Source organism: Hesperophylax consimilis, chromosome 21 (genome assembly GCF_061612785.1).
Source record: "Hesperophylax consimilis isolate HC1 chromosome 21, BYU_Hcon_1.0, whole genome shotgun sequence".
Taxonomy (NCBI): domain Eukaryota; kingdom Metazoa; phylum Arthropoda; class Insecta; order Trichoptera; family Limnephilidae; genus Hesperophylax; species Hesperophylax consimilis.
This window is the reverse complement of record NC_142856.1, coordinates 14,904,460-14,925,310: the sequence shown is the minus strand read 5'-3', so window position 1 is coordinate 14,925,310 and position 20,851 is coordinate 14,904,460. Positions and strand designations below refer to the sequence as shown.

Here is a 20,851-nt window from a genome sequence, read left to right as displayed (position 1 = left end):
TATTGACGAATCACAGTCAGCCTTACTCCCTTCGTTCTTCAACAGTTGATTTTACCCCTCGCCATTATCTTCTCGTCTATTAATTCCTATGTCTGTGCTTAATTCTTATTTTCAGTACACCTAACGAATTAATGTAGCCATTTCTGCAATAGTTTGTAGTGTATCGGTAAACATAGTTGTTGCCTTCCAAGCAGTTGATCAGGTTTCGATTTTCGGCAGTGACAATTCAAAAAATATATATTTAAAATTCAATTTAAAATTTACCTGACATTTTTATTTTTTAACGTACATAGGTATCTGAAAACAATGAGCAAACTTTTGGCTTAACATGATTGACGTGATTTTTCACGGGTCTGCGCTAGTATTTAAATAAAATAAGTGGTGTAGTACTAAGCGGTTTTTTTTAATTCATGTAATATTTTGATTCTTCGTAATGCTAGATCATTTACTAATGGAATCTCAATACTGAAAACATATGAAGCACTCGTTCGCAGTGTCCTGGATTATAGCTCCAATATTTGGGCCCTTTTGAACAAAACCATATCCTAGAAATAGAAAAGTACAAAAGAGGTTTATTCTTTACCTGTATTTGAAAGAATATACGTAATATACATTCTTGTATTAATCCTTGTTCTTAGCCACTGTTGAGAGGCACTGTTAACAAGGCACTCCTAACAAGTATACTCCGTAAGCGAGGACTTCTGCCTATCAGAACGCACCAATCAACAGAGCGACTCAACTGCTTAACGATTCTGCATTGACATTCTGATTGATATTTTCAACGTCACTTAAAGATAGTCCAGCAACTATATTTTGATGAATGTCACGAAATAGTAAAACCGCATCCAATACCCTTTATACTTACATGTATCTCAAATTTGTTATCTTCTACGTAATATATACTAATTCATAACCATTTTATGGAGAACACAAATAAATAACTAAAAATAAGTAATGAAGGAAAACATTTTTTTATTTTAACTCTTCTCTGAAAGTCAGTTTTTAAGTACTTAATGAAAAAGGAACACCACATTACGAAACAACAATAAAGGTAGATAACATTATTGTAAAATCAAGTAATGTAATATTGACGAAAGGGAAAATTCTTATGTCCAAAATCCCTAAAGCTCTGAAGATAACCTGTAATGGTAGGAAACATTGATGGTGATGTTATGTTCTGAAATGAGTATTGATAGATTATTCGTTCCTGAAATACCCTAAGGTAATGTCCCACTTTAATTTTAGTATCAGAATTCCTCCTCTGTTATGTCAGGATAGTCATCTATGAAGCATTTTTCGGTCAATATTGTGGATATTTTACTTATAAATTATTCATGGTGCAGCATTTAATTTTGCTTCGTTAGCCGGTTTTCAGGAGTTTTATTGACCCTTAACCTTTTGCTGTCTGTTACTATCAGCTGTTTCCTGCTTTCCTTGAAAGCTTTGAGAACCTTTATCATCTTTATATTCCCTGTTTTCTGAATGTTGGTTCACTTTTTCATTATTATCTTCTTCTCCTCCCTGTTTCTGTGGTTTATGGTAAGTAATCGTACCGAAATTTAAATTGACAATTGCTATTTCTTTTTTTATGATACACTTCCCAAGAGTTGTGTATCTGTCCCTTGGTTCAAATATCTCTCCTACTTTGCAGGGACCTTGATAGAACAGACCATAGCACCGTCCGCCTTCCTGAAATGAAAAAAATTACATCAAAATACTTGAATTAACGATTTCGTTTGATTCAACATGAAACATTTTTGTTTGGTTAAGTTTTGCTTACTACAGTATTGGCGCTAATATCATTACATTTGCAGAAAGCGTCGCCAAATACGTCATATTCTACTTTGCCAAGATGACCACAGATGTCTTCCGCAGCATCCTCATTTAGGCATTTATTTAGTGACGGCCACCAAACCTGTAAACCCAAAAATAGACAATCATTAGATAAAATATTTTGCTGTTGAATCTCGAATTTTATTTGATCAAGTTAGTGTTTTTATAACGTTATTTGACTTTTGGAACAAAAAGTCGTTTGGCGCTTTTACTAAGTTTCGAACACCCTTGTGAACATCAAGACAGATATCGTTGATAGATACTTTGAGTCCGATTCACTAGTTCGTGAAGAAAAAGAAAAGGCAACACGAATTACTACCGCAAAAATTCAGAAACAAAATGTTAGTTATAAAAAAATCAAACAAATTACCTCCTGACTTAGTCTGTCGTACCGACAAGGGAACTCTTTACAGATGGGTTTCAATATGAAAATATTTGATGTCGTGTTACTTGGTTTCTCCAGAACAATAAAATCATTTTTACTCTCACAGTAATTTGAAACATCGTTCAAAGGGTTGCATTTTCCCATGTACCAAAAATTTTGTCCAGAGCAATTATTGTTATCGTTCTTATTAAAGTCGATAAGAGCTAATTCTACCCTCTTTCTAATGGGAAGTTCGGGATGTTTCAGTTCTAATGTTTGAAGTGGTCCAATTTCCTTTCCTTTCTGAGGTTTTGCAGTCATCAATTGAAGTTGGGTCATCATTATAAAAGCGAGTACCAATTTAATGGTGTGCTTCATTTTGAGAAGTTTTGAAGATACTTGGGATTTTCAACGCCAAGATCTGAAAAAAATAAGTAAATTTTTAAGTACATCTATTTGAATTCCGATTTTGTTTTCTTGAATTAATGAATGAATGAATGAATTAATTAATTAATGAATGTATGAATTAAATGCAGTCTTGGAAGTGGAAATTAACCCACTTCCTGACATCCGATCGAGTTGATACTCTGCAGATAGACTCGTTCTCGATTACAATACATTTTATAAATTTGGTGGCACTCACGTACACACATATTTTTTCTGAAATTGGAAACATTGTAAAAAACTTACTGTAGTTAATATACGAAATAAATCTCGGTACCGCCCACTAAGTATTTGGCTGAAGTGCACGTAGAAAAATGAGATCGGCTTTTTTTTATCAAGATACTTTTAAAAATGTGACCGCATGTCCATTTCCTAATAAAATATTAGTCATTCAGAATATAGCTGAACAGGTGTTTAACGCAGGGTCCCTTGTCCGAATAAACATAATGGACGAGATTCGAAAATATTATTATTTAGAAAAACACGTGTTCCGACTTCCTTAAAACTCATATCTCATATTACTGATAGTTTGATATGAAATGTTTCAAATCCTTTTTTATAGGCCCCCAGTCCCGTTTTTGACAGGGAAACGAATAATACACTCATTTTAGTCAGTCCCTGAGAAGAAAGGTTCAATCCTCAGTCAAACCAAAAAATAAATTAATGTATGTAAATAAAAATAAATGTATTATAGTAAAAAGAAATGTTTTACACTGGTTGATTTTTTACAGTGTATCATTTTATTAAACAAAATTTTATACGTTTGGAGTCGATTTTGTAATGTAAATTATTAGGTTATGAGCTTTCGCTACCGAATAAATCTTTTAAATATATTTTTTTTTCATTTTTTTTTTTTTAATCGGTAGCTGTTATCGGCTGTTTAATGTCTTTTAAAATGTGTCATTCTGCTTCTAAACGTTTTTTTAATACTTTTGTTGGCGAAAAAATTGAAATCCTCAGATCGAAAGTAAAAAGTGTTTTTTTGGGTTCTCTTTGAGATGTAGATTCATTAGTTTTCCACTTGAACTACTAGTTTCGGAACACTGTGTATATTCGATAGAAACATTTAACACGAACACATGAATACCTTTAAAAAGCAAAAATAAGATACAATAATTGGTTAGTTAATATACTAATAGTAACTCAGCAACAGTGACAGATGTCAAAGGACAAACGAAACAATTTTTTATGAAGCAAGTCATCGCGAAGGTCAAGGGAGAGGATTTCGGAAGTCACCAAGTAAAAATGTTAAAAAAGTAAATAAACGTGTACTGTTCGACGTTCTGCATAATGAACCTTTGTGAAAAACTGATTGTTTTGTCGTTTGACGCGTTTCGTTTCGTTCTCCTTCTAAAATCAATGTTTTAGACAGCCTTACCGCATCCATCAACACGGAAAAATCAATTACCGGTTAGAAGCTGAGTTAACAAATGCATCTGCTTTCCAACAAGGTGTCGTTGGAACAATTCCTCTCTTGGCTATGCTCTCCATCAGTGCGCATGCAACATTTTCCGTTACTAGAATTTTGGGTGTTTTGTGCCTTTTAGTATACGGTATTTTCGTATAAATGTGAGATATATGTTTTAAGAAGTGTTAGAAGGTGACAACAGCGTTGTATTTGTATTTAAAATTTTGGAATAAACACTTTCAAATAATTATAATATGTTTAAAAAAGTCATCGACCGCCATTGTTGCTTGGATTTTTTCAAAATAGCTGTCAAAGTTTGAGATTTTTTACAAATTATTTTTGTATGCAACGAACAATTGGGGAGTGACAAAGTGATAATAACCTTTATAATACGTTTGTGTAACATTTTTTTTAGTTTCGTACAAAGCGATATTTTTACAGTTTAGAAGAAATACAACAAAAATCAACAGTCAAAATATTGGTGTGTCCATTTATAATATTAAAGAGTCTGTCATCTGCTTTCAACAGTTTTCCATTTTGGGATAGATTAAAAAACAGAAAATCTATTGCTAAGTTAACGTAACTAGCCAATATTTCTAAATAAATCAATATTCTTACAGATCATGACGAATAAAACTATATAAACGAATACCAATGATGGTGGTAGAAGTTTTCCTAGCATTGTCATGTTATTCGTAACCCGGGGAAGCTAACATAGGCTACTCACATAATAGAGGATTCTTCTATTACCATCATGATATGCGGAAATTTTTGCTTGTACGATGATGGCAGCCTTAGCTAAGAGATTAATGGAGCCATTCAATGCGTGGTATCAAATCAGCCACTAATAATTAAATAATGATATCTAATATTTTCTGACCTGTTAAAGGTAAGATCCAATGGCGTCCCAATACGGCCGTTGTTTTGTGAACCTTATGTGATATTATTTTCGTCACTTGTGTGTCGAAAACAGCTTATTACCAACCTAAGAAATACAATAATTGTATTTAACGTAAAACTAAGGACATAAAAGGAAATCGCTTAGTCAAAAATTATGAATAGCACTTGGAGAAAGTGGAAAATTTTATGTATTTGAGAAGATTTTTTACGAGAGATGGAGAGGTTGATAATATAATTTATGGTAAATACAGAAAACTACATTAATGGAGGACTGAGAAATTGTCCAAAGAAGCAAATATACCAGTCCACAATGGAGTGCCAATACCAGCCCTGATAGATAGATACCCCCAATACCAGACAGTGAGGTATGGAACTGGCAGTAGTAGGCTGTATGTTGTAGAAATGATAGAAATTAGGAAGCATTTTGTATGCCTATGTTAAAAATGTTGAGATCCGGAAAGAACGCAAGCATAATAGATGAGATTAAGAAAGGGATGCATGGATAGTTTGGGTATGTGGATCTGGAGCGAATGAACGAAGAAACTAGTGTAAACAGAAAAAAACGCGGAAGTGAATTGTAAAATAAATCGGGGACGTCTAAGGAAGACATGGCACGATCAAGCGAATCAAATACTTGAGTCGGGTCATGTCATGAGTCAGAATAACAGAAGAATACATACCTATGTATGAATGTGAATGAAGTTAGTAGTACTTATGTGCCGAGACAGAATTGTGTGGTGGCCTACCCCTGTGGAGAAACGGCGTTATGGTTAGTTAGTAGAATTCTTTAGTAAATGATAAATTAAAACATGGAAATTGATTTAAAAAAATTATTTTTGTTAACAGAGCTGCATTTTAGATTTTTTCGCGATTTACCTGTAACATATGTCTGACTGATTTTTTGCTAATGCTTTCTTTAGATTGTGATTAACAGTTTATTTTAATAACAGTGTTGTTTCAAAAGATGGGTATTTTATATATATTTAAGTATCGGATCTCCAAGGAATTAGAGGCGCATTAATGTATTAATTTGAATAATTCTTCTCTCACAGGTTTTCTTCGATGGACCGGTCTTAAAGATGTTCGTCAATGTATTTAAAATGTCTACCAGACCACGAAAAAAGAATATTTCACACTTATACACCAGAATAAATTCTATTTTTACATTTAATATGATACCCAATATTTAAGACTTTGTAGTGTACAGGGGGACTTGTAGTTAATGTGGCATAATAAATGATCTTTTTATGTTTCATTTTTAAAATATTGAAATACTATTAATTAGAGTACTACTTTCTCCACCAGGGCACACATTATAATAATAAGCTTTAATAGGAAGCAATCACAATTTCACAATCAATATTTTAATTTTTTTATTTTTTTTATTGAATTGCATTAAATTGTAAAATGGTGCCTTAGAAAGGGCAAAATACCCAGTGAGGCCCACATAATCATATGTAATATTAATGTATCAAATTTTGTTTGGACACCACATTATTTAATATATTTTAAACCAACAGGTTTCAATTCAGCCTGAAACTTCATCAGGGTTACAGTAAATACTTACGGCAATATTCCAACATATTTACGTATTATGTTTTCTATTGCCGGCAATATTCCAACATATTTATGTATTATGTTGTCTATAGACGGCAATATTCCAACATATTTATGTCTTATGATTTCTATTGACAGCAATATTCCAAAATATGAATGTATTATGTTTTCTATTGCCGGCAATATTCCAACATATTTATGTATTATGTTGTCTATAGACGGCAATATTCCAACATATTTACGTGTTATGATTTCTTTTGACAGCAATATTCCAAAATATGAATGTATTAGGTTTTCTATTGACGGCAATATTCCAACAAATTTGTGTATTATGTTTTCTATTGAAGGCAATATTACAACATATTTCTGTATTATGTTTTCTATTGAAGGCAATATTCCAACATATTTACGCGAGTATAATATTAACGTTATTTAAACACGTGTCATGTTAACTATAAATATTATTTTATTTAATATTTGTGGTTTTTACAATAAATAATCAATGTTTACATGTCATTTAGTATAATAATATAATACAAAAATAGACTTTCCTCACCATAAAGAGACAAGGCTCTTGTGTTTGGTGAGGGAATTCTAGCTCAGTCATAAAAAAATATCAAACAAGATATTAAAAAAAAATTGTTAATAATAACAAAACAAATAAGATTTATCAATAATATATTTTAAGATTTAAAAAAATAATAATAACAGATATGTGGTCTCTTATATAGTAGTAGTATAAGATAAATTTTCAACTTTGGCTGAAATTCATGAATATTTTCGATAACTTTTAGATTAAAAGGAAGGTTGTTAAAGTAAGTTAAAACTAGATAGATATAGGTATTTTGAATTTGTTTGGAATAATATAATAAAAACTATAATTTTGACTGTTTTTATATAACTGTTATGAAAGTTCAGGATGAACCGAAACCGGTTGGTTTATATATTCAATAAGTAGGGTTCTATAATACTTACATATCTAAAACATGAGTGAAAAACAATTTTAGAAATGTTGCGATGCTGTGAGGAAGTGAAGGAGATGGGAATGTTGAAGTTGGGAATTACCTGGTTATTCGAATCTAGTCACTAAACACAACTAAACCAACACGCAACGTTTCGAAACTGAATGTTGGTCTCTCAACCGAGCGATACTGAGAGTACATATCACTATGGTATAAATTCTGATCGATTATGAACATAAAATTAGTGATGTGCAGATCAGTTTATAAATGTGAATTAAAAATGATTCACCTTCGCGAGTAAATTAATTCATTTGATATCTTGATCTAAAAATTAATTTTGGTGTCGACGAAATTCCTCATGTTTAATGAATATTGAAGTTGCTTTAAACTTACATAATACGCGTTACGCGCGTCACTATATGGAAGCAAAACTTTCCGGCTGTTAAATTGAAACTACCGAATAATTTCCGCAACATAACTTTACTTTGCTGACAAGGTCAATTCGAATGACGCATTGGCGATTGCTAATTGATAACGCAACCCTAAAATAGTTTACAAACCGAAAACCTAATTGAGTCTGAGATCATTGTAAGATTCTGTAGATTCCGAAGAGTTCAATATGCAGGGCGTGTAAAAAGAATTCCAGATGACAGGACTATGAAAGGATACCAAGGCCTATCAGTCAGTCCGTATCCTCGCTATGTCTAAATCAGCCGCTTAAGCCTTGGTAAGCCGCAGAATAATTCCTTCTTTAGACGCCGAGACCTTCTTTAGAAATATGACGTTTACGTAAGTAATTACGGACTCCAATCTCATCGAAATATAAGTAAATTGCCTCATTTTATCAGTATGGACTGATAAATTCATCGAGCGATGTTGGATGTTGAAGTTATTAATTGATGAAGTAAACAAATAGTCTGGTAAGGTATTATACGAGTGTTTCAACGTCAGGACAGTGTTTTCAGTTTGTTCGTGATAATTTTATGAAGAGTGCTTTGACTACAGCAAAACAAATATCATGCAAACATATACAGCATTTGTACTAATTTTGGGGGTTATTTTACACGATAGCACAAGTGAAAAAGATGACCAAATTGTTTCGAAATTCCAACGTTTTAAGGTAGTTTTTAGGTAATCAAATTGAATTCTTCGTATGGGAAAATAAATATTCTTCTGACGAAAAATATTTTTCAATGGGAAAATAAACATTGGATTTTCGAAAATATATTTTTCTTCTACATCATTTAGAATCACCTCCCGAAGTTAGCGCACTTTTCCCACAAGAGCAAAAAAATGTGTTTTTTTTGCGAATTATAAAATTAAATAGAACTGATTTGTTGTACGTTTTTTTTATTAACAAAAACATTTATTTATTTATTATTCATTTATTTGGAAAAGTAAACAAAATTGTTACATCGGTATACTCTAGCGATGATATTATTTCGAATTGACATAAAAAATAATCACACTCTTCGTAAAACTCGTTTGGTGGTTGATATGGTAGTTGCAACGTCTACGCTCTAATTTGTGTGATGAGTTCTTTTTCCAGCGCGATTTCTTGTTTGGTTTTCAGTACTTGGCCTGCCGTGGAAATTGAAACCTGGACTTGGTCTTGGTTTGTTGCAATTTGTGGGGGAAATCCTTCCAATTTCTGAGTCTCAGCAACTACCTTCGCGGCCTCTGCATTTTTCGGGAATACTTCTAATGACTGCTGATTTTCTGTTACCTTTGTAGCTGCGACCGGAGCTGCGATGACTTTCGGAGCTTCTGCTACTATCGGTGGTACAACTACTTTCGGCACTTCTGCTACTTCTGACACAGCTGAAGCAACTTTTTTGGCTTCTATTATTTTAGGGGTTTCTGCCACTTTTGGGGCTCCTGCTACTTTCGGTGCTGCTGCTACTACTTTTGGAGCTTCTGCTACTTTGGGGGCTTCAGCCACCTTCGGGGCTTCTGTTATTTTTGGGGTTTCTGCCACTTTCGGGGCTTCTGCTACTTTCGGTGCTGCTGTTACTACTTGTGGTGCTTCTGCTACTTTTGGAACCTCAGCTACCTTCGGGGCTTCTATGACTTTTGGGGTTTCTGCCACTTTCGGGACTTCTGCTACTTTCGGTGCTGATGTTACTACTTTTTGTGCTTCTGCTACTTTTGGAGCCTCAGCTACCTTCGGGGTTTCTATTACTTTTGGGGTTTCTGCAACTTTCGGTGCTGCTGCTACTACTTTTGGTGCTTCTGCTACTTTTGGAGCCTCAGCTACCTTCGGGGCTTCTGTTACTTTTGGGTTTTCTGCCACTTTCGATGTTTCTCCTACTGTCGGTGCTGCTGCTACTACTTTTGTAGATTCTGCTACTTTCGGGGCTTCTGTTACTTTTGGGGCCTCAGCTACTTTTTGAGCTTCTGCTACTTTCGGTGCATTTGCTACCTTTATGGCTTCCGTCACTTGTGGGGCATCAGCTGCTTTTTGTGCTTCTGCTACTTTCAGGGCCTCAACTACCTTCAGGACATCTATTACTATTAAGTCTTCTGCTACTGTTGGTGCTGCTACAACTTTAGGAGCGTCTGCTATTTTTGGGACCTCAGATACTTTCGGGACCTTTGGGGCTTCTGTTATTATCGATGCTGATACTACTTTAGGAGCTTCTGCAACTTTTGGGGCCTCAGGTACTTTCGGGACTGCTGCCATTTTCGGGACCTCAGCTACCTTCAGGACTTCAGCCACTTTAGGAGCTTCTGCTATTTTTGTTGCCTCAGCTACTTTAGCGACTTTTGGGGTTTCAGTAACTTTTGGGGCTTCTACTACTATTGGTGCTGCTACCACTTTAGGAGCTTCTGCTATTTTTGGAGTCTCAGCCACTTTTGGAGCGTCCGCAACTTTAGGAACTTCTGGTATTTTTGGGGCTTCTTGTACTTTTGAGGCTTCAGGTACTTTCTGGACCTCTGTAACTTTAGGGGCTTCTAATACTTTAGAGGCTTCCGGTACTTTAGAGGCTTCAAATACTTTTGGGGCTTCTGTAACTTTAGAAGCTTCTGGTACTTTAGGGGCTTCCTGTACTTTAGAGGCTTCAGGTACTTTCGACGCTTCTACTACTTTCGGGGTTTCTGGTAGTTTTGTTTTTTCTTCAACTTTGGGGGGTTCCGACACCTTAGGGGATTCTTTTTTTACCTCAGCCACTATTTTAGGAATAGTGTCTTTAACATTCTGGTTATTTACGACTACTACTTTTTCTGGAAAAATTTGAGTGACTACTTCTTTCTTCGTTTCTGTTGGTTTCTTTTCCGATCCTGATTTTTCTGGAAATACGTGGGTTATTGGTTCTTTATTTTGTTCTATGTCTTTTTTGTCATCTTTTGGCTTATTAACTTCTACATTTTGGGTTAGTGTAACCTTGCTGTCCTCCTTCTTCTTATCTATAGGTTCTTGGTCAGGTGTATCTTCACTGCTTTCTTCTGACGAAGACGAGCTATCTTCCCTTTGGTCTTCAAACTTCTGTTCTACGTTTTTATTGGGTGTTGTCTGTTGGTTTAGTTTAACGGCTTGTTCTTTTTTCACACATTTTCCTAGGCTTGTAAAAGCGTCTTTAGCTTCAAGGATCTCACCCGCTTTGCAAGGGCCTTGATGCAATAAACTGTAACACTTTTCGCTTTCCTGGAAAATGGAAAATGAGTATGAATATCTACAAGAGAGAATAAAATTTCTAAAAGCAATAAAAATCATTGAATTATTTATAAAAGTGTATGTGAGTACCACACAACAGTCCCGACTGCTCGCAACTGTCCGGAGCTAGCGGGACTATTGGACCCCCATTTGTGTTTTGTTTTAATTCAGAAGAGATGGAGAAGGAAGGAAGATGGGGAAAAGATGGGGTTAAGTAGGTACTATTGAGATCTGGTCACCAATCACAGCTTAAGCTATTTCAAGTTAAGCATCTATTCTGAATAGTGCAAATAGACTAAATATTTTTTTACGTCATTAAATGTAAAACAACACATATTATTTAATCAAAAAAAATAAAATGCACGCTGGGGTTTGAACCCGCCGCCTCTGGATTCGTAGTTGAAGACCACGAAGATCTCGATGTTGTAGTGTGAAAATCACACATGAATTCAATTTTAAATCAAATAAAGATGTAAATCCACAGTTTAAAGGTTCGCCAAGCATTAAAAGAAAGCTACTAAATGCTTACGATACACAATCAATCATCTTTGGACTTACCACTAAATTGGCGCTGATTTCGTTGCATTTGCAGAAGGCATCACCAAATACATCATGGTCTACTTTTCCATGGACTCCGCAGATGCGTTCAGCAACTTCGTCCTTCAGGCATTTATTCAGAGCTGGCCACCATACCTGTAACAACAAAGAATAGAAAAAAATCGTTAGCATATTTTAAAATTGCTAGAGGTATCATTGATAGCATGAGTAATAAAAAGCAAGCACTAAAACATATCTGCATGACGATTTCTGGAGATATCGTTGGTGACAAAAAGCAGGCGCTAAAATAACCCCAGCAGACAATTCCTGGAGAAATCATTGATATCATGGGTCATAAAAAAGGAGGCACTAAAATAATTCCACCAGCGATACCTGGAGATATCATTGATATCATGGGTCACAGAAAGCAGACGCTAAACTAACTCCGCGAGGAGATTCCTGGATATACCATTTATATCATGGGTTTCAAAGAATCTGTTGCTAATAGAACAATAACAAACTGATATCACGGGTCACTAAAAGCAGGTGCTAAGTGAACTCAACAAGGAGATATCTGGAGATACTATTAATCGCAAGACTACCCAACTGAATGCATATTCAAAGAATTAAATTTTTCTACATTTAAAGACATAATTGTGAAAAAATAAATATAAATACTCATTCATAACTGAAAATTGTATTTGACTTATTCATCACATTCAAAGTTAATTTTCAAGTCAACCGGTTAGTGGCTAAGTTGAAACCCAGGTATAGTGTATTCAATTCCTCAGCTGGCTAGGTCCTCCATCACAGCACAAGCAACATTTTCCGCCAATTGTGGTGGTAGTAGGAGATTTTCAAATATTGTCTCAAGTTCATGATCCAGGAATGTTTATCTTATTTTTTTTAAAAAAATAGAAAATCTCTGGAATTTCTATTCGAATTCTGTAACTTTTTATTATTGGTCGTTTATTCACGGAACTTTCACAGAGGATGAAAATTAACTCTGATATCATGAATTGTTAAAACTTTATATACAAACAAAACACGTATTTTGCACCACTGAACAGGATTTTTTAAAAATAAATTACCGCGAGAAATCAGAAGCATTAAATATAAAATACAAAAATACTGACGTCCACCAAGAAATATTTTATGGACAACGATAAATGTTTCCACATTTCCACTTTCTTTACAGCCCGAATGAAAGAATAGTAGGCGACACATTACTCTATAAGGATCATGGCTTAGCCTATTTCAACATATCGCTCGCCATACACTACCAATGGGAATGTATGGCGATATGCTGAAATAGGCCAAGAAAAACTGAAAAGCCTTAACTGAAATTGAAACAATTTAATTCACTGCAATAAATACCTGCCGCTTCTATCAATATGTTTTCTTCCCCCAATAATTATAGTTATCTTTTTTTTACACTAACCCCAAACAGTAGGCTCTGAGGAAAATAATTTTCCTCAGAGTCTATGTCATCTTTAGGGATGCTGGGTGGAGGGTCCTTTTTACGGGAAGGAAGGAGAGGAAGTTCTGGAAAGGTAAAATGTATGAGGGTTGGGTAGGAATCTAGATATTTGTGTGTGAGTGACAGACATGTGAATATTTCCCTCCGACTGCAACGCAAGTCGATAGGTCGTGAGACCAGTTGGAGAGGTCAAAGGGTCTCCCCAAACCAGCCTCTCCCGATCCGGAACGCCACGCAGGTGGTGGGCAGGTGCATCCTGAACACATCTCACCCGATAAACCAGGGCACCCCTGCTAAGTCACCAAACGTAGCGAACCACTTGGGGTGACCTATGGCAGAGGCGTTGATTTACCAATAAATGGTTCCCCGGGCAGTACCCAAACCATCCCTCCAAATTGAGAATATCACATAACGATGGTGTAAAGTCAAATTTTGTATAGCTCATTAACCTATTTGAGAAAAACGAAAAGAACTTCTTGAAGACTATCAATTTAAAAAAAACTTTGTATCTCACTGGAAGATTTATAAAGAAGTTTCATGTTTCATACTCAATTTCTCTAAAAATGTGGAGATACAATGTTTTGGCTTTAAGCCATTTATATGTACAATAAACCCAATGCTCACAGTCAATCATTTCTCATTTCCAAAACAGTAAGCGGTCATCTTGGCCTCCGTCTTTGCATTAGAAATTCTTAAAACCTGGATTGATTCTCCCATCTTTATTTCTTCAAAGACCTTCACAACAAAGATCAATATTCTTAAGGCGAAGTTTAATGCTAAATCACTATTTTCGATTAATCTTTATAATGAATTTATTTTACGTTATGCATACAAAAAAATGCTTTAGATAAATGAAAATTCGTTTATCAAGCGATTTTAATGCGTAATTACTTATATTTGTGACAATATAAGGCATACCAAGATTATGCACATTTTTGGCTTGTAGCTTACTCATTATTATCACCCAAAATTCTACGAGCTTCCTGCATGAAGTAACTTTTTTTAAAGGTTAATATTAATTCATTTTATAAAAATATGAAGTTTTCCTTATTAGCCTGTAGTCATTTTCCTGAAAGGTCAAATTATGTTCTTGAAACGTATCATTAATACGCGGAGACAATGTAAATAACACGATGTAAATTATAATATTACGGAGGCGTATTCGAATAATTTTTTGAGGAAACTCAAATTATATTATAAACATACGTTGTACCTCATATTCACATTTTCGTGCAAACATTGTTAGATATAGTTTTTTGTATAGCATTTGTTATTACATTTTTTCTCTAAAGCTGGTTTTTATTCTAGTTGTTCGAATTTTCAGAATGCATCAATGTATTGTGTTTGTTTTTGGTAGTGTTATTAATTAACTAAAATAGGTTATGTTCGGGCATATAGCTGATTATTATCTCTAATAGTTTACTGCCTACCTTCCCGTCCTATAACCTTTGTCACCAGGAGACGGGAAGTACTTTCAGTACCATTTCTGCAGCGCCACTGACAACAGGTTGGCAGAGAGAGGGAACATGTTGGATATCAAGACCAAAGGTAGGGCTTTCATTGTTCTTTCTATATTTCATACACAAGAAACTCGCGGCCGGAAATATTCGGGTATATTCCAAGAGTTATCGAGCAGGTTACGTATAAATGTATTTATTTTCTTAAAGAGTCGATTATATTGATGTGGTAATTAATAAAATAATGTTAGTTTAGAACCGATCCCTTTCCAGGAAATAATGTTGTATCCTACAAAACTATTATTGTTAAATTATTGATGGAATTTAAATTTAATTCGCCACTTTCCGTTAAAACTCAGACTTGTACGTTTATCGTGTTTGAAATATATAATGTAATGAAACATAACTGTTTTTGTATCTTTCTTTCTAAAAGCGAGAACGTTTTTGGATACAACGTTATTCCGGGAAAGGGCTCAACTGCGAAATCAAAGTGTATTTTTTTAATTGGACTTAAAGCAGCATATCATTTGGAATGTTTGTTTTGTAATTTTTTATCTATAGTGAAATAGCCACTGTTTAAAAGGTCAAACCATAGGAGAGATAAATAAATGTAACCGAGCAACGATCAAACAATCAAAGATGGTGTTCAGGTAAAAACTAAGATAAAAACATATGTAATTGCGATGTGTGTTGGTGAACGATGTTGGCGACATTTTGTGCACGTGGTTTCATACTAATAATGGTGTATGGACCATTTGCCTGGCTTCTATTATCTACGGTCAAACTCGACCTCTCACATGCAGGAAATTGAAAAAAATTAATGAATAAGTAGAAAAATACTTACACTGTCATAGCGGCACTTGAGGTCAATGCAGACTGGTCTGACAACATAGCTGTTTGACTGAGGATCTTTTGGCTTCTGCAAAACAATGAACTCGTTCCTTTTAGTGCAGTATTTGAAGTCATCATTCAAGTCGTGGCAGTTTCCCATGAACGAGAAAGTAATCCCTGAACATTTCTTCTCGTTCTTGTTATATTCAATCAAAGCCAGTTCCACTCTTTTGCTCAGGGGAAGTTCTGGATTCTTCAGCTCCAACGTTTGAAGGTTTCCGACTTCTTTCCTGCCTCTGGGTTTGGCCGAAATGTAGTCCATTTGACTCATCATCACGAGGGCGATGCCCAAACAAACTGTGAATTGCTTCATTTTTATATGTGTTGAAACCGCTTGGTTACGCCTGGAAATAAATTTCAAAATTTTAAACTCGCTTAATAATTTATTGAGTAAGTGGAGACATAATTATTATCGAGTTATTGAGTCATGAAGAATACAGGTAAGAAAACATATATCAAGGTTCTAGATGTTGCAAAAGAGCTTCATATATCTATCTATGTATACATAAATTTTAAAGCTTGTTCTTATTATTGCCAGGAGAGTTTAGCCCAGGTAAGACTTAGCATTATATCTGCACTGGAATGAGACACGGAGTCGAAGAAAAGTCAATATAATGTAATTTTTTTAATAGTAAAAATGTGGAAACAAAATCTTTTCAATTCTTTAGAATAATATTATCTCCACCTTAAAAAAAGACCAAGTTTTCAAATACACTAGAATTAACAAACTCAAAACTTTACTCAAAACCATTCGTAACCCCGAGCAACGCCGGGATTACGGAATTGTATTTCAAGCAGCTATTTTCAATATATTGTTTATTAATATACAGTTTTTACAAAGGTTATATTCACTGGAAAAAGGCACAGACAGTAGAATTATCGTGTATTTTAATTAAATAACGTAAAAGATTAAGGCCGATATTAAAATGAGCAGATGATACATGAAAACGATTTCTGTATGAAAAAAAACACATAATTAAAAAATATTAGGTAATTAAAAAAAAATAGATTCTTTTGTGTCTTTTTTTAAAGACACTTGTAGAATTATTGAATAAATAATAGACATTTTGGTATTACGTAAGGTACACTATGTGAATATGCCAATATTGAGATTTTTAATGTAACAAATTCGATGTTTATTTCATACTTATTACGCCAAGATATTATTTCTGATAATTTCAATTTTAAATTATTTTATCAAATTGTAAGCCACTTTAATGTAAGTAATAATAATATAAGTAGTTTAAGTAATTTAATGTATGTAAGTAATAATAAGTAGAATTATTGAATAAATAATAGACATTTTGGTATTACGTAAGGTACACTATGTGAATATGCCAATATTGAGATTTTTAATGTAACAAATTCGATGTTTATTTCATACTTAAACACTTTACGCCAAGATATTATTTCTGATAATTTCAATTTTAAATAATTTTATCAAATTGTAAACCACTTTAATGTAAGTAATGATTTTTTGCACCCATTGTTTATAACCCTTATGTACAAAATTGTACACATTTCAATGTGACCAAATGTAATAGCCCCATGGGGGTGTAAAGAGTAGATAAATAAATCATTAAACTTATTTTATTATTACACGATATTTAAACAATGTAACAAATTGTTCGTCTTCTTAGTCGAAAACGTTGACCCAAACGTCCACCATTATGTCTACAGGAATGGAGTATCTGATTTATCAATATAAAGACGATTATATCTAACAGTTAGAACTGAAAAAAATGTTCTTATTTTCATATTAGCATCAAGTTATCATTCAGATAGCATGCTATTATTGAGGGTCATAGAAAAAGGTGTCCGTGATTTTAAAATGAAATATCTAAGTCCGTAGTTTTTAATGTAAATACCTCACAAGAGTCCCATTTTCTCCCAACCGCCTTGAGCCAGTGAGACTATGGCATATCCGTGGGGTATGTCGAGAGGCTGAAGGTAATGGGGAAGGGTACAAGCTGGGGGAAAAGAAGGGGAGGAGAACCTGACTGTTCAGTTCTAGTCACCGAACACGGCTAAAGCCATTTAAAGCAATGTTTAAATTTTAAATAGTTGTTAGGACCATTGTGTAATATCACAAATTTAAAATAAATTTACTTACCAGCTAGTCGAGAGTTTTACCCCTTTAGCACGGAGGCTGACAAAAGGCTGACTAAGTTTTGTTGTTTAATTTTGAAATACAACCCACAAATGATTTTTACAACTGTTATAATGTAAATTGTTAAATTAAAAAAAAACTAGTTTATGCTAAGCTCTTTCTAAGTAATTCATTAAAATTCTTTAGCAAACAAAACTTAACCTTGAGAAAACCCAAAATACAAAGAATTCATTGATGCTATTTTCGCAGTAAATAAAACGATTAGTTTATTACTCATTATGATATTATGCCGACAAAAAACACGATCAACAACTCAGGAATCGAGAAAACATTCGTTCGTTGATTGTAATAATAATATTATCCATAGACAAAATTCTCAGAAATAATCAGACAAAGATTCATTGTTTAGACCTTTTTTAGATGGGTTAAAAAAATTGCTTCCGTCTTGCGTAAAAACCTATCGATGTTTTCGAAAGATTTTAATACTGTTTTTGGATGAATTTGAAGAAATGCACACTTTTTGTGCAAAGCCATCTCCAAAGGCAATTTAGAAAAAAACGAAACTGCGAATTTCATTACAGTGCAAAATTTATTTTTAAATATTTTGTATGATATAAATCCAGTTAAACTAGTAGTTCTGTGATCATTACACCTCACGTCTAAAAAATATGATTCTAATTTTCTTTTATTTAATAAATCGAAATCATAATTTTCCTCTGCAGTCATAAGATTTTTATTTGTGTAGTTAAATACTCACTCAGTTAAATACTCACTCAATTGAAAACCATATGTTCTATGTAACATTTTTCATTTCAAATAAGGAATTGCAATGAACGACGCTATCTGAGCGACAATTCTTTTTTTAAAACTTCTCTCATGCAGGTTTTTTATGTTTTTACATTAGCTCCTCACAGAAGAAAACAATTCCCCTCAGGACCTATATCATCTTTGGGGTTGCCGTGTGGAGGATATTTTTAAAAAAGGAAGGGGAGGAAGTTCTGGGAAAGAAAAATGTATTAGGCTTGAGTAGGAATCTGGGGGTCAGTGTGTCCGAGAGTGACGGACGTATGAATCCATCCCTCCCGTGGGTGGAAGCGGTGCAAGATGATGTTCTAAGAGTCCTGCTGAAGAGGACATGAGGTCTCCTTCAACCAGTATCTCCCAATCCGACCTGCGTGGGCAAACGCATCTGTCGCCATAAACCGGACAAACCTCACTACATGAACCCGGGCACCCCTGCTAAGTCACCAAACGTATTTGTTATCCAATAAATGGTTTCTGGAGCGGCGGTACCCATACCCGCCTCCCAAGTTGAAAAATTGACAGGTACCATAATATGGAAAAAATGCCAACATAAGTTAAAATGAACATGACAATTTTATATTTGAACAAAATAATCTTTACTGAAACATTAAATCAGCCACCACCTTGAAAAGGAAACGGGATTTACAACCAAATTTAGAAGAGTTCGCAACGATCAGTCAACAATTATATTTATTTATTGATGCATTAGAAATATTATTGTGTTCGTTTCGCGCAAACCCATCATTACGTTAACATAATTGTAAAAATTGTGAAAATTGTAAATAATGAATTTAAAAATTATTGGTCTAACACGTTTTATCGTTGTTAAGATTTGCTTAATTTTTATTTGATAAATGAATGAAATTGATTCCAAACTGATTACTTTTGTAAGTGAAATTATAAAACGTTTTTTCTCAGCTTTAAACTTGTAAACAAACTTTAAGTAAGAAACTGATGCAATTTTGAGCTGCGCGGAAACGAACCCACAATTCTCTGAGGCAGTTTTAGGAGGATTAAGATTGAAATAAATATTACTTGAATAATAAAAAACTTGAAAGTTAACACAGTTTAGTGTTTAAGGCTAATTCGTCTGTGGATAAATTATGTAGATGTATGACAACGCAGAAAAGTTTTTTGTAGGTATTTTTCAAATGCACTTTAAATGTGTATGTCATAATTATTTTGAACAGTAAATATTAAATTATGAGATCGTTAAACCATTTAAAATACTGAACACAAACACTGAAAAATACGAATTATCTTTGATAGTCTGACGGTCAGCTTCTAAAATTTTTAACGATTTTAAGCAACACAAAAATTATTATTTTATTAAGTTAAAAATCAGATAACCTTACTGTTATGAAAATAATTAAGACATTCGGTTCACTCAATTTGTAGTACAATATTTTAAAGATGTAAATTTAAAAAAAATAGATAAATAATCACATCAAACAAGATTAAATTGCTGATATATATTTTGCTTACACTTACTGATGTTGCTTTTAAAAATATTTATGGAATGATACATATGATTTAATACAGAGAATTAAAAAAGTAAAAAGATGTATTGACTGACCTGTAGACGACCTTATCCTACGGAGTTTCAAATCCTACAGATCTAGCGTCTTTTAAATAATATTAGACGCTCGTTACAAAAACAACTTTATTTATTGGTATTGTGTTGTACGTATGTAATACCAGTTGGCGAGCTGGCCCGACTGAACCGGTCACAGAGGTGATAAATTCCCAAACAGAAGAGGTCAAGCTCCTCCGAATAGAAAAAAATATGTGAGTGCTTTTGATGTTTGAGATTAGATGGGAGAACCATGATAGAACAATTGGAAATGGATAGAATGAAAAATTATGTACCGAATAATATTTGTATTTGACATTGAGGTACATATTTGACCCCCGCTTTTTTGTAGTGTTTTTTCGAGTTCCATTTTTTTAAATAGTATCTTTTCGAGTTTTATTTAATTGTATAGTATTTTTTTCGAGTTTTCGATTTTTGTAAAGTGTTTTCTATATTTTTATCTCGAAGTACATGCACACATTTTTAAATATCTGTTTGACTATTAAGTATCAAATAAACTAATTTCGGTTGTCAAATCTGGTACTGATACTAATAACATCAGTATCGCCCTGGTGTAAGACAACTGTTCAGAATTGAAACATGCTTGAAATGCCTTTAGCCGTGTTTGGTGACCAGATCGAATAGCCAGGTTCTTCCCCACTTTCCTTTTACCACCTTCTTCCCCACCCAATTAATACTAAAAAACTAAAATCATAAACAGGGTTTTCCAATAAGAGGTGTTATTTTGAATAGCCCGTTATTTCGGTAGATGTTACTTTTGAAGCTGTTATTTTTTGACATTTGACAAGTAGAAACTACGCCATTAATAAAAATGGAACGATACACGCTACAACAACGCATTGAAATTATTAATAT

At 33.8% G+C, this 20,851-nt stretch overlaps 2 protein-coding genes across 2 annotated transcripts; both read right to left on the bottom strand.

The window, feature by feature from the left end:
- Positions 1-955: 955 nt before the first annotated feature.
- On the bottom strand, positions 956-5,042 carry LOC149413650 (uncharacterized). The gene is made up of 4 exons (XM_089644631.1): positions 4,930-5,042; positions 2,204-2,618; positions 1,781-1,915; positions 956-1,689 (listed from the first exon to the last, which is right to left on the bottom strand). Exons 2-4 carry the CDS (start codon positions 2,573-2,575, stop codon positions 1,381-1,383), a joined length of 816 nt encoding a protein of 271 aa, XP_089500757.1. The 5' UTR covers positions 2,576-2,618; positions 4,930-5,042; the 3' UTR covers positions 956-1,380.
- A 3,788-nt stretch (positions 5,043-8,830) lies between these two features.
- Positions 8,831-20,108, bottom strand: LOC149413649 (uncharacterized). The gene is made up of 4 exons (XM_089644555.1): positions 19,979-20,108; positions 15,442-15,832; positions 11,682-11,816; positions 8,831-11,114 (listed from the first exon to the last, which is right to left on the bottom strand). Exons 2-4 carry the CDS (start codon positions 15,799-15,801, stop codon positions 8,982-8,984), a joined length of 2,628 nt encoding a protein of 875 aa, XP_089500681.1. The 5' UTR covers positions 15,802-15,832; positions 19,979-20,108; the 3' UTR covers positions 8,831-8,981.
- Between the last annotated feature and the right edge of the window lie 743 nt (positions 20,109-20,851).

Excerpts from the sequence above, each read along its gene's own strand:
- LOC149413650 (XM_089644631.1), bottom strand. The coding sequence starts at position 2,575 with ATGAAGCACACCATTAAATTGGTACTCGCTTTTATAATGATGACCCAA. Across the intron at positions 1,916-2,203 it reads ACGACAGACTAAGTCAGGAG|GTTTGGTGGCCGTCACTAAA; the intron begins GTAATTTGTTTG and ends TTGGGTTTACAG. Across the intron at positions 1,690-1,780 it reads ATATTAGCGCCAATACTGTA|GAAGGCGGACGGTGCTATGG; the intron begins GTAAGCAAAACT and ends TTTTCATTTCAG.
- LOC149413649 (XM_089644555.1), bottom strand. The coding sequence starts at position 15,801 with ATGAAGCAATTCACAGTTTGTTTGGGCATCGCCCTCGTGATGATGAGT. Across the intron at positions 11,817-15,441 it reads TCAAGTGCCGCTATGACAGT|GTATGGTGGCCAGCTCTGAA; the intron begins GTAAGTATTTTT and ends TTGTTGTTACAG. Across the intron at positions 11,115-11,681 it reads AAATCAGCGCCAATTTAGTG|GAAAGCGAAAAGTGTTACAG; the intron begins GTAAGTCCAAAG and ends TCCATTTTCCAG.